Source organism: Anolis sagrei, chromosome 4 (assembly GCF_037176765.1).
Source record: "Anolis sagrei isolate rAnoSag1 chromosome 4, rAnoSag1.mat, whole genome shotgun sequence".
NCBI lineage: Eukaryota > Metazoa > Chordata > Lepidosauria > Squamata > Dactyloidae > Anolis > Anolis sagrei.
Window position 1 is genome coordinate 112,442,938 of NC_090024.1, and position 14,676 is coordinate 112,457,613.

The 14,676-nt window shown below is 40.7% G+C and overlaps 1 protein-coding gene across 1 annotated transcript in view; it reads right to left on the minus strand.

The window, feature by feature from the left end:
- The window catches only part of KIF14 (kinesin family member 14), a 59,618-nt gene that overhangs the window by 9,411 nt on the left and 35,531 nt on the right, over positions 1-14,676 (minus strand). The window contains exons 20-26 of the mRNA XM_060774574.2: positions 11,853-11,943; positions 11,402-11,534; positions 6,625-6,725; positions 6,016-6,101; positions 4,745-4,966; positions 4,434-4,618; positions 831-989 (exon numbers count right to left, since the gene is read on the minus strand). Of these exons, the coding sequence (XP_060630557.2) occupies positions 831-989; positions 4,434-4,618; positions 4,745-4,966; positions 6,016-6,101; positions 6,625-6,725; positions 11,402-11,534; positions 11,853-11,943 (977 nt within the window). The remainder of the gene's footprint in view (positions 1-830; positions 990-4,433; positions 4,619-4,744; positions 4,967-6,015; positions 6,102-6,624; positions 6,726-11,401; positions 11,535-11,852; positions 11,944-14,676) is intronic.

Below are 14,676 nucleotides of genomic sequence, written 5' to 3' on the forward strand. Positions count from 1 at the left end.
ATATTGCATTCAAATCACCCCTGACAGATGGCCATCCAGCCTCTGTTTAACAGCTTCTAAAGAAGGAGCCTCCACCACACTCCGGGGCAGTGAGTTCCACTGCTGAACGGCTCTCACAGTCAGGAAGTTCTTCCTCATGTTCAGATGGAATCTCCTCTCTTGTAGTTTGAAGCCATTATTCCTCTCACATATTTATACATGGCTATCATATCTCCTCTCAGCCTTCTCTTCTTCAGGCTAAACATGCCCAGCTCCTTAAGCCGCTCCTCATAGGGCTTGTTCTCCAGACCCTTGATCATTTTAGTCGCCCTCCTCTGGACACATTCCAGCTTGTTAATATCTCTCTTGAATTGTGGTGCCCAGAATTGGACACAATATTCCAAGTGTGGTCTAACCAAGGCAGAATAGAGGGGTAGCATTACTTCCCTAGATCTAGACACTATGCTCCTATTGATGGAGGCCAAAATCCCATTGGCTTTTTTTGCCGCCGCATCACATTGTTGGCTCATGTTTAACTTGTTGTCCACGAGGACTCCAAGATCTTTTTCACACGTACTGCTCTCGAGCCAGGCCTCCCCCATTATCAAATCAGATAATCCATATTATTTGCTTTGAACTGGATTATATGAGTCCACACTGCCATAAAGATAAGAACGGAACCCATAAGGGCATAATAGCACTCTCTTAGATTGCCCCTTTCAATTTCCTGGTATAACAACTGGAAACAAAATAGCCTCACAACTCATGAATATCCTTACGTTGCAGTACCACCGATGAATTAAGCTTTTGCTTGTTATTCAAGCTGTTTTGCACAAATGCCATCTTTTTACCTTTGGATCCCTTGCCTCTCCGGTGTTTTCCACCCCAAAATGCAAGCCACAGCCAGACAGTGCTGCTAAGTGCCCGATATAGTTCACCATCTCTCTCAACGTCTCCTTTATTTTCTTCTGTGCCTCTGCTACCATTAATGGCAAATCTGAACTGCTGCCCTGAAACAAAAATAAATGACTAAAGTGTTAGAGAACATTTGAATGGCTTTTCATCATAGACTAGTTATCCCCTGCCATGCATTGCCGTGGCCCAGTCTGTGTATATATTTATTTATTTTATTTATTTACAGTATGTATATACCACTTTTCTCACTCCTAGGGGGACTCAAAGCGGTTTACACATAGCTGGCAAAATTCAATGCCTTACATTGGACACTGATGTGATGCCAATCCATTACAATCATAATAATAAAACCACAATTAAGCATAAATCATAATTAGACAGTACACAGTACATAGACAGTACATAAGCAATCATTAAAACAATAAATAATAAAAACAGTCTCGCCAGTCGTATTCTCATTCTAGTCAATGTCCTTTAAAACTCTACATACATGTTTTGTGTGTATATATGTGTGTGTATATATATTTGTGTATATGTGTATATATGTGGTTTTGTGCATACATTGTAATGTATTTTTTATTTTTTGGCTTTTAAAGTCTCTTCTGCTGTGTTTTTCAGTGTTTTTATGAGTGATGGTCACTCGGTGACCTGATAGGTGTATTGTGTCCAATTTTGGTGTCAATTCGCCCAGTGGTTTTTGAGTTATGTTAATCCCACAAACGAACGTTACATTTTTATTCATATAGACTAGCCATCCCCTGCCACGCGTTGCTGTGGCCCACATGGGGATTCTGTGTGGGAGGTATGGTCCAATTCCATCATTGGTGGGGTTCAGAATGCTCTGTGATTGTTGGTAAACTATAAATCCCAGCAACTACAACTCCCAAATGTCAAGATTCTATTTCCCCCTAAGTATTCACATTTGGGCATAATGAGTATTTGTGTAGAGTTTGGTCCAGACCCATCATTGTTTGACTCCAGTGCTCTCTGGATGGAGGTGAACTACAACTCCAAAACCAAAGGACACTGCCCACCAAACCCTTCCAGTATTTTCTGTTGGTCGTGGGAAATCTGTTTGCCAGGTCTGGTTCGATTCCATCATTGGTGGGGTTCAGAATGCTCTTTGATTGTAGGTGAACTATAAATCCCAGCAACTACAACTCCCAAATGAGAAAATCAATTTTTGGAGTGAAGGACATATATTGGGTTGTTAGGTGTCTTGTGCCCAAATTTGGTGTCAATTCGCCCAGTGGTTTTTGAGTTTTGTTAATCCCACAAATGAACATTACATTTTTATTCATATAGATTACAGTTCGGATTATGTAAGTAGGATGAACTGGATTACTAAGGGCCCTTCTACACTGCCAAATAATCCAGATTATCAAGGCAGATAATCCACATTATCTGCTTTGAACTGGATTATTTGAATCTACCCTGCCATATAATCCAGATCAAAGTAGATAATCTGGATTTTATCTGGCAGTGTAAAAGGGACCTCAGTTACTCTGACAATAATAATACAGTGATACCATAAGAGTTCAGTTCATTCCATGACCGAGCTCTTAACTCAAATCATTCTCATGTCAAATTTTCTATCTGAAATGCATTGAAATGCTATTAATCCGTTCCGCCCCCATTTTTGTTATGTGTTTTTAAATAAGAAAATATACTTTATAAATAACAAATAATGTAGAAATACACATTTACATGGAACAATAAAAAAGGAAGATTAACTAGAAACACAAAGTTGTGGCACAATAGAAGAAGCACAAAGCTCAAAGAGAAGAGGCAGAAGCATCGTTTTCCAGCCTTCCTACCTCTCCTGCTCTCTGTCCTTTTCCCTTCAGGGTGATGGAAGGGTTAATGTAAATATTAGTTCTAAAGGGTTTAGTAATCTGTAAGTAAGCATTTATGGGTGAAAGAAATTAAGGGTGGAGGTATGCAAGAGATGGGTTGCAGCTGGGAGTTCCTGGATATAGGAGCTAACCTTGCTGATTTTCGGGAGAAAAGTATTTGTCTTATTTTGGTGGTAGATGCTGCTGGTTTCCCCCCAGGTTTGTTGGGTTTTCAGTATCCTGACCTGTCTCCTGTAATCTTGGAACCCTGGAATGTCTGGACTGGCTTTTGACTATGGTATAGACTCTTGATCCCTGGACTTTGCTTATTGAACTCTCAGTGTTTGACCACTGGACTGGACCCTTTGACTTCGGTGTAGCATTTGCTATCAGTTTTTGTTTATTCTGTGGCTGAGTGCTATCTTTATGTTTTATGTTTTGGACTATTGAAACAGCCAGAAAGTAAATGCTATTTTAATTAAATTGTTTAAAACAAACTGGGTTTTTGTTTGGTTCATCTCTGCTGGAAATAATGGCAGAGCCCTGGCAACGTAACACATACCAGGAATAAAAACCACACAAAATTAACTATTATTATTATCATTATTATTATTATTTATTAACTTTATTTGTACCCCGCTAGCATCTCCCGAAGGACTCGATGCGGCTTACAATAGGCCAAGGCCTCAAAACACAACACAACAATACAACACCTAAAGCAAATTAAAAACAGTTAAAGCAATATTAACAACAAGCAATAAACAATACATCAAGACACTATAAAACTGGGTCGGGCCAGAGTAATGGGTACAAGATTAAAAGTGCTGATGTGACAGGAGGTATGTAGGATTATAGGGTAAGTGCAGTGTGTAGTGTGCAGCAATCTTAGTTCTAATAAAGTGCTTCTGGGACTTGGTATTGGAGATTCCTATTCTGGGAAGGCACATCGGAACAGCCAAGTCTTCAAGTTCTTTCTAAAGACTGCCAATGTAGGGGCCTGTCTAAGATCTTTGGGGAGGGTGTTCCATAGTCGGGGGGCCACCACAGAAAAGGCCCTGTCTCATGTCCCCACCAAGCGCGCCTGCGACGCAGGTGGAATCACGAGCAGGGCCTCTCCGGATGAACGAAGTGAACGTGTGGGTTCATAGACGGAGATGCGGTCACGCAGGTAGGATGGTCCCAAACCATTTAGGGCTTTGAAAGTAAGAACCTGCACCTTAAATTGGGCTCGGAAAATAAACGGCAGCCAGTGGAGCTCCTTGAACAGGAGGGTTGACCTCTCTCTGTAAGGAGCCCCAGTTAACATCCTGGCTGCTGCCCGTTGGACCAGTTGGAGTTTCCGAGCCGTTTTCAAGGGCAGCCCCGCGTAGAGCGCATTACAGTAATCCAATCTAGAGGTGACCAAGGCATGGACCACCCCGGCCAGATCAGCCTTCGCGAGGTACGGTCGCAGCTGACGCACGAGTCTCAATTGTGCAAAAGCCCTCCCGGACACCACCGACATCTGAGCCTCAAGCGTGAGCAATGAATCCAAGAGGACTCCCAGACTGTGCTAGTGTGTCCTCTGGCACTAGCTTTTAACTCAAAATGCTGCTCATATGTCAAAATGAAACTCAGACCAAGCAATGGCTCATAACTCAAAACGCTCACGTAAATAATAGTCAACACCTTTTTTGTCATCCTTAAAGAGTGTTTGCAATTTACCTGGAAAAGCAACTGCAGGTATCCTCCCAAATGTTTCACATCTTCTCTCATTTCATCATAAATATTTACAAATTCCTCGTTTTTTCTGAAACAGTTTCCCCAGTGCTTGGTTAGAAGTATAATCTGTTTGAAAGCTGACACAATGATGATGATGCAGGACTGAGCAGCTTGATCAGTCACAAAAACTAAAACAGAAAGGGAGGAAAAATTAGAAGGCCAATCACTTTGGGAAAGGAGTATATGCTTCCAGCTAATCACAAATGAACTGTGTAAGAATCAAAACATGGATTTGGGAAGAAAGTTGATCTTACAGTTGTCTTGACTGTCTTCATCTTGCTCATAAGCCTTTGTCAGAGCAATGACTCCAGTATGAATTGTGAACAGTGTCTCCAAAAGGCTCTGCGCCATGCTCTCCTCTTCTTCACTGGTATGTTCAAACACATCCAAAGCCGAACCAATCAGTTCCTTACAAATGTTAGGAAGGAATGATTCAGGTGCATCGGAGCTCAGGCTGGTCAGTTTATTTGTTGAGCCTGTGGTACCAAAACAATTTTAGGAAGAAACATACGAGCAAGAAAAATGAATAAGTAAATATTCTGGTGATCCCTTGCATAATCATTTCAGTCTTTACATATCCATCATTATAAGATGTGGAAATCTTATATGTGTGTGTGTGTATGTGTGTATAATCTTTAATTAAATGCATATCTACTTTTACATACATGAAATTAGGGTTGAATAGGGTAAGTCATAGGTAAGTGGGTCAGGTTGGGAGATTGGTACATGTCTATGGGGAAGGGAGTGGACTGATAGGTAAGAAAAGGGGAATAAGGAGTTGTGGGCGGGAGGGGGAGGGTTGGTGAAGGGGTTGTTGTTGACTTCCAAATCTCCTTCTCTGCGGCTTCCAGTAAAATATGTTCATGTCCATAATGCCCTCTCTAATCTTCTTTTCTCCTCTCTTCCAGTTCTGTCTTATTTAATGCGGAAATCTTTTTAAATCGGATTTCCTAGCTGCGGAAGGAAGGAAGGAAGGAAGGAAGGAAGGAAGGAAGGAAGGAAGGAGGGCCGTATCTGACCCCTTGACCTTAATTTGAGGACCCCTGGTTCATATGCTTGTGGATTTCAGTGGCTTCTCTGTGTAGCCTGACATGGTAGTTGTTAGTGCCTTTCATGTTCCTTGATTCGTGTTTGGGTGTTGTGTTTGGTGGTCCCTATGCAGACTTGTCAACAACTGCATGGTACTGTAAACTCATGCAGAAGTGAGAGGATCCCTCTTGTCTTTTGCTGACCATAGCATTTGTTGGATTTAGAGGGCAATAATAATAATCCATGGCGAAGTGGAGATGTGAACCCTGGTTTCTCCGAGGTCCCTTCTATACTGCCATATAATCCAGATTATCAAAATAGATAATCCACTTTATCTGCTTTGAATGGGATTATGGGTCTACACTGCCATATAATCCAGTTCAAAGCAAATAATCTGGATTTTATACAGCAGTGCAGAAGGGACTGGAGTTTTAGTCCAACTACATCAGCTGACTATGTGAAGAGCAGAAGTATATAAATACATGTACACACGTACCTGGTAAATAAGAGTTGTGGAGTCTCATCTTTACCTCCGACAAACATCCAGAAATCCTCTTGCTCTTTCTCAGACTTCTACTCCTCCTGACATTGAGAAAGTATTTATTATTACATGTTAACCTCTCTTCTCCCATGGCATAGGGTTTTCAATATGTTTCTGGATTTTTTTAAGTTTCTGAAATTCTACGTGTGTGACTTTATATGTGTGTGTGTTATTTATTTACTTTTACAGTACAAGATGAATACAGTAACATTTCTAAGACTGCTACAAACCATCCCTTGGTGAATATATTAGTCAGTGCTTGTACAGAAACCCAATAACAACCTTGGCTGCTCCATAAGGAAGATGAAGAAAAATGGCCTTAGTAAGACATTCCTCATGCATGTCCCTGTCTAGGTCAGGAGGGTTATAACTAATCTTCTTATCACCATTACAAACACAGCACTTTGCTTTCTTATTCTTCCTTGCAAGTATAGATACTGCCAGCTGGCAGCCAGTGCTATATCTAATACACCTATCCTTGTGGTTACTTTACACTCAAGATTAGTATATAGTTACTTAGAAATATTTTCATTGAAGGAAAGGATGTTAAAGAAACTATTTTACCTCTTTGTAGAAAAGGAAGAAACAGATGCATTTAAAATATCTGGCTCCCATTCATCAGTAGGGTCATTAAAAATTTCATCGGATTTGTTGGTGCTATTTGTCTGGAAGGAAAGAAAAACTATTGGCTCGGATCTAGTGACAAGTTTCCACAATTTAAATTAAAAAATCAACACACAATAAATACATATGCTTTTTAAGGCCCCTTCTACACTGCTATATAATATCAAGATTATCTGCTTTAAACTGGATTATATGGCAGTGTAGACTCAGATTAGATCGGCTTCCTCGATCCTATCAAATCAAAACATTTATTTCGGTCATTGACCAGCACAGGAATTAGTGTCACGTTTCCTTACAAACCTGGCATGTTTGGTACATTAAAAATATAAATACAACTACTAAAAACACAATATGGGTGAGGGAACAGAAGGGGAAACAGGGTAAAAACATACAATGTCCAGATCCATCACCAAATTGTAGATTCAGGGAAGACGATTACTGGACACACAGTTGACTTTTGGAACTAGTCATTCCCTGGCGGATTTTGTATGCTGCTGCACAAAACTTTGCGACATTGTAGGTTGTAGCTGAATTAGTATCCGCAAGTAGCAGGGAGGTATAAAATTGTCCTGAATGGCCTGGGTGCTTGTCTATCAGGGGTAAGATAAGCCTGGCACGGGTATCCCTGTAGAACGGACACTGAAGGGGCACATGTTCTATTGTTTCCACATGACCAAAGTCACAGGGGCAGAGTCTCTCTGGGAAAGGGATCTTCCGGTAGCGGCCTTCGAGTACAGCTGATGGGAGAGCGTGGCATCGGGCCAGGGTGAAAGCCCTGCGATGAATAGGAACCTCGATCCTATCATTCCAGAAGAATCTTAAGACATGGCTATTTGAGCGGGCATTTGAAAATACGGAGTAACGGATATAATAATGGAATAACTATATGGCGGAAGTGGACATTGTTTTAATGATTATCGATTGAAATATGTGTCATTATAATGTTTGTTTTTATTGTTGCTGATGTTTTTTATATTGTATATTGTAATTGTGTCCTTGGTGGCATTGAATTCTTGCCTTGTAAACCGCCTCGAGTCGCCGGAAAGCTGAGAGGGGCGGTATAGAAATGTGCTAAATAAATAAATAAATCCAGTTCAAAGCAGATAATGTGGATTATCTGCTTTGATAATCTGGATTATAGGGCACTGTATAAGGGGCCTAAAAGAACAGATCGGAGTTTTTGTCATATCACTAATTTATCATATCACTTTTGAAACCACAAATGCAGGATGTTTCAAAACACCCCTATATATGCAGATATGCAAGTCAGTTTCCTGAAAAGCTTCAGTTGTTGGTGTTATGAAGGGATGAATGAGAACATCCCATGCCCTCATGAAAGAGACTCAAGATTGTTCTCTTTTGTATAGTACTCAAAGCATGAGAAGCAACTGAGTGGGTGACTTGGTGAAAACTTGCATTTCTTGTTTCTCTGTTGTGCATAAAATTGTTTCAAATCAGTCTTTGCTAAGTTCAAGAAAGAGGCTAAAACTAGAACTAGCATGCAATTCTAGGAAAAATGGGAGCATATATAATACTTCATAGCATGCAGGGATACTGAATGAATGAGGACCAAAAGACAGAATACAGGCAATCTCCAAGTTACAAACATCCAACTTACAAACAACTCCTAGTTATGAACGAGGGTGAGACAACAGGAAGTAAGAGAAATCTACCCCTCAGAAAGAAAAGTTGGGCCCTAAATGGTTCTAGCCCAGCTTACCTGTCCGAACATATCTCCCCTTACGAACCACAATTCGTAAGATCATCTGGGGAGGCCCTGCTCTCGGTCCCGCCTTCGTCACAAGCACGTTTGGCGGGGACGAGAGACAGGGCCTTCTCAGTGGTAGCCCCTCGGCTATGGAATGCCCTCCCTAGAGAGATCAGATCTGCTCCCTCCCTCTTGACGTTTCAGAGGCAAGTTAAAACGTGGCTATTCGAGCAAGCGTTTACAAATACAAAGTAGCTAATATAGGAAATCGAATGACCTGACAATGGAACTGGAATAATGAGACGCTGATGATGTTGTTTTTATTGCTTTTGTGATGTCTTATACTGTTTTTTTATCTATATTATGTTTCATGTATACTGATTTGTTGGAAACCACCTTGAGTCGCCAATTGGCTGAAAAAGGCAGTATACAAATACAGTAAGTAAGTAAGTAAGTAAGTAAGTAAGTAAGTAAATAAATAAATAATAAAATTCACTCCTGAAATGAGTTATCATGGGGAAAAGGTGTCTCCACTGAAGCTGCATTGCCACTTCTTGTTTCTACAACAAGCCACATTTTTCAAAATCCAATTATCACAAAGACAGAAAGTGTGGTGAAATCTTCTGAGCAGTAAAACAAACCCCACAGGCATGTTAAGGCTTCCCGGTGCTATCTAAACTTTTTTTCAGTGTAACTCCATCTATCTATCTATCTATCTATCTATCTATCTATCTATCTCTGGAGTTACACTGAAAAAATGTACCTGTTCTGACTTACAAACAAACTCAATTTAAGAACAAACTTACAGAACCTATCTTGTTGGCTGTAATTTAAAAGAAATCTTCAGATCTCATTTAGTACTAATGACATAAGTTCTAATATCATTGAATCCAAGTCTCGCTTCTCCACAAATCAATGTAAAGGAATACTGCTACCCCTCAACCCGCAAATCTTTATGCAAACAGGAAAGTCTTCTTCACTAAACAACTTCAAACAAAAGGAGGGAGAGAGAAATGCACATTGCCCAGGCACTAACTTCAAGACAAAGACTGAAGTTCCCAGAAGAGAAGTTCAACTTTGCCTCTCCCTAAGCCAAGGTCCTCCAAGCTAGGTACCCAAGCTCCCATCTGCATTGGCATATAATGCAGTTTGAGAATGCAGATGAACTGCATTGAACTGGATTATATGACAGTATAGTCTAAAACACGGGTCCTCAAACTAAGGCCCGGGGGTTGGATACGGCCCTCCAAGATCATTTACCCGGCCCTCGCTCAGGGTCAACCTAACTCTGAAACAACTTGAAAGCACACAACAGCAACTATCCTATCTCATCAGCCAAAAGCAGGCCCACACTTCCCATTGAAATACCAATAAGTTTATATTTGTTTAAATTGTTCTTCATTTTAATTATTGTATTGTTTTTAAGTGTTTTTTGCACTACCAATAAGATATATGCAGTGTGCATAAGAATTAATTCATGTTTTTTTTTTATTATAATCTGGTCCTCCAACAGTTTGAGGGACTGTGACCCGGCCCTCTGTTTAAAAAGTTTGAGGACCCCTGGTCTAAAATAATCTAGTTCGATGCAGTTCAATCTGCATTATATGAGTATACACTGATCATATAATGCAGTTGAAACTGCATTATATGACAGTGTAGGCCCCTTCTACACTGCCACATAAAATCCAGATTATTTGCTTTGAACTGGATTATATGGCAGTGTAGACTCATTTATTTATTTATTTAAAACATTTATATTCTGCCCTTCTCACCTCAAAGGGGACTTAGGGCGGAGCACAGCATATACATGGCAAACATTCAATGTCGGGACACAAATTCACATACAATACATAAACATTAAAAAACATTGATCAAAATATTAAAATACACCAGTTAAAACCGTCCTAGTCATCCGCATCAAATCTAATTGGCCTGGTCATCTTTCCTATTGCCGCTTTATTGCCCTGTCCCAAAAGCTTGGTCCCACAGCCAAGTTTTTACCATCCTTCTAAAGGACAGGAGGGAGGGGGCCGACCTGATTTCACCAGGAAGGGAGTTCCATAGCCGGGGAGCAATCACTGAGAAGGCCCTGTCTCTCGTCCCCACCAATCATGCCTGTGAGAATGGCGGGACGGAAAGCAGGGCCTCCCCGGAGGATCTTAATCTCCGCGATGGTTCATAGGGGGAGATGCGTTCAGACAGGTAATTTGGGCCGGGGCCATTTAGGGCTTTATAGGCCAAAGCCAGCACTTTGAATTGTATCGACAATACATTAAAATACATCATTTAAAATAACACCATTTAAAACTGTCCTAGCCATCCACATCAAGTCCAATTGGCCCTGTCATCTTTCCCATTGCTGCTTCATTTCCCTGTCCCAAAAGCTTAGTCTCACAGCCAAGTTTTTACCATCCTTCTAAAGGACAGGAGAGAGGGGGCCAACCTGATCTCACCAGGAAGGGAGTTCCATAGCCGGGGAGCAATCACCGAGAAGGCCCTGTCTCTCGTCCCCACCAATCGTGCCTGTGAGGGCCTCCCCGAAGGATCTTAATCTCTGCGATGGTTCATAGCTGATAATGTGGATGATCTGCTTTGATTATCTGGGTTAAATGGCAGTGTAGAAGGGGGCCTAGATGGGTCTCCAGAGCTTTCACTCCAGAGCCTTCACTTTCTTTACAGCTGACGATACTGTTTATTGTTTTAATTAATGCTTTATGTACTGTTTTAATTAATGCTTTATGTATTTTAATTGTTGTGTATTATTGTAATTGTTTATATGTAGCGGCATCGAATCATTGCCAGATGTAAGCCATCCTGAGTCCCCCATCGGGGGTAGAAAAGAGGCAGGGTAGAAATACTGGAAATAAATAATAAATAAATTCTTTATTTTTTCTTCTTCTGCTATTGGATTTATGGCTGGCTCTCTGCCACACATCCTCAGGTATCTCTGTAAACTGGCCACAGGGGCATAGCTATGGGGAAAGTAACAGGTTTAATTCATAAGCAAACCTCATAGACTTCTTTCATTGCAGCCAGCTTGTCTTCAAACTTCTCCATGCTCCAGAAAGTTGTAACACCCAGCCTGATGTTACGGACCTGCACACAAGGGCCAGTGCCATTTTCTTTATCTGTCGCGTCATGTCTAATGTAAAAAAAATAAACTTACTTACATAGAGTATCAATAAAACATGGCCTCCTAAAACATTGGGAGAAGACCACACAGATAGCAAGGACAACTGTCTAGCAAATAGGTGCTGAAGTTTAAATAAAAAGCATACAGTTAGTCAAGAGCATTAAAGAAGTATTTTTGAAATATTAAAATCAATGGGAATATTACTGATTTTCATTAAATAGGGTTGCCTCAAGGACAAAATCAGCTGGTTTAGACTTATAGACACGGCCTTAATTTAATTATTAAACAAACAAGCACAGTTTCTAATGTTTTAGTTCAAATACGTACCTGCAAAACACAGTGTGCTTCTCCAGTTTACTGCTAATAGCATTTGCCTCTTTAATCATCATGGATAGTTTCAAAGAATTCCAGTTCGGCTCTGGAATTTTAATTCAGAAAGAAAATGGTTGTTTATAACTGAACAGTCAATGATACAAGACTCCTATTTATTTATTATTTATTAACTTTATTTATACCCCGCAAAATCTCCCGAAGGACTCGATGCGACTTACAAAGGCCAAGGCCGCCGCCAACAACAACATACAAATATGACAGTAAAACTCATAAGCAAATAATAAAACATCAAGCAAAAACAATAAAACACTAAAACAATGACATCATGCAATGTGCAGACAATCCTGGTCTCTGACAAAGTGCATTTGGGACGTGATGCCAGGAGTTTCCTAATCTGGAAAGGCACACTGGAACAGCCAGGTCTTCAGGCTCTTCCTAAAGATTGCCAACGTTGGGGCTTGTCTGATGTCCTTGGGGAGAGAGTTCCAGAGTTGGGGGGCCACCACAGAGAAGGCCCTGTCCCTCGTCCCCACCAAATGCGCTTGCGAGGCAGGTGGGATCGTGAGCAGGGCCTCTCCAGATGACCGAAGGGAACGCGTGGGTTCGTATATGGAGATGCGGTCACGCAGGTAGGCGGGTTCCAAACCGTTTAGGGCTTTGTAGGTGAGCACCTGCACCTTGAATTGGGACCGGAAAATGAACGGCAGCCAATGGAGCTCCTTAAACAGGAGGGTTGACCTCTCTCAGCCTGGCCGCCGACTCAGTTAACAGCCTGGCCGCCAACCGTTGAACCAGTTGGAATTTCCGAGCCGTTTTCAAGGGCAGCCCCACATAGAGCGCATTACAGTAGTCCAATTTAGAGGTGACTAAGGCATGGACCACCCCGGTCGGATAAATAACCTGGAATTAACCACCTTGCAAGTGGTCTGCTAGATATTACACGTATACAACACTTGAGTGTGTTCCTTTGTTAGAGGCACTTTTTAGTAAGTATGAAACCTATTTTAGGCCCTCAGTGTAAAATATCCATCAATGAGAAAAAGGATCTAATTATTGGACTCCTAACTAGAGATGGGGAGGACTGGGGAAAAATCAGAAAAATATGGGGAGGGGATAGTTTTTCCCCCATTTTTCCAGGGGGTTTTCAGGCTTTCCCGTCTCTATTCCTAACACTTCTCCACACTTCCTCTTATACATTTATTCCTACTGGTTCTGAGGATATTCTCAAAGCTTTCCTTATTTTCAACATTGAAGAGGCAAGTGCTGTGAAGACCCAGCATACACACAGACACTGGTCCCACCATCCTCTGGGATCACTAACATTGAGAAAATGAGAAGACTCATGTGTCCAAAAAACTAGGTGTGTGGCTTCTGTAATATTAATTTAAGGTTAACATTTATTATGGCATGAGCTTTCATTGACAATCGGCCACCTCATTGGTTGCATGGAATATCCAAAGTTTGTATCCAATTACTTGTGAATGTTGTTCAGAAAAAGTCTTCAATTCAGTTTCATCAGCATAGATTGATTTGCTTTCCTGCCTCTTCTGGATTCTGACACTGAGATCACAACAATGATCTTAAGAAACGTGAGCCTTATTTACAAATGCAAAATGTAATGCCTGCCATGTATTCTGCATAGCTCACGTGGATCGCGTAATTGGTGGGGACGAGAGATAGCGCCTTCTCAGCAGTGGCCCCCATCTGTGGAACTCCCTCTCCCTACTGTCCTTCAGGAGACAACTGAAGACCTGTCTGTGGGACCAGGCATTCAACTAGAGCAGTGGTTCTCTCTTTGGGTCCCCATGTGTTTTGGCCTACAACTCCCAGAAATCCCAGCCAGTTTACCAGCTGTTAGGAATTCTGAAAATTGAAGGCCAAAACATCTAGGGACCCACAGGTTGAGAACCACTGGACTAGAGGCATTGACCAGAGGACAGTGGCAGCTTGAAAAGGAAACTTGAACATTACAACATTGGATTTGTTTGGCTAGATCTTGGTTTTAGCGGCGTGTTAGTTGAATGTTAAATGAATTTTTGATAATTTTTATAATGTTTTAATCAAGCTTTACTGTTTTTGATCGAATGTATATGTTGACAGCATCACTGATGCTTATGTAAAGCTGCCCTGAGTCCCCTTATGGGAAAAGGGTGGGGTAGAAATGAAGGAAATAAATAATTAATGAATAAATAAATGTATTCTGACTTATGTTGGAGTCTGACATGGAGAGAACCCCTACCTATATTTGAATTTACTGCAAGTTGTATCAGTTTACAAAACAAAGGTGTGTTTGAGTACTAGGCAAAACCCACTATTTCATGCAAGCATAACACTCAGCCAAGTTGCTTCCCAGAAAATGGATGGAAAAGTGTTATACATACTTTGAGTTGTCATTATTATTATTATTAGCATGATCATTATTTATATGGCTAACAATCCACACTAAACAAGTTTAAAAAGAGCAATACAAAAGTTAAAAGACAATTAAATAGTAACAGTGTGATAAAAACAGAATTTAAATACAGTAATACACTAAAATGGCCTTTAAAACTTAAGGCCCATTGAATTCTAAGGAGCTTCCGTTTAGTAAACACTACATTCTGAAAGGCAGTTCATGCAATACTGAATGGAATATCAAAGAAGGGCAGAACATTGAGCAAAAATATGAATCTCTGTAAATTCAACATACACTTATTTTCTAGTTACTGTGAGGAAATGAGACTATCCCATATTTGAGATGCTTGCAACAAAAATGCTTTGGATTTCAGGGTTTTTTTTCAGATCTGGAATACCTCTATTTGCATATATGCACATAATG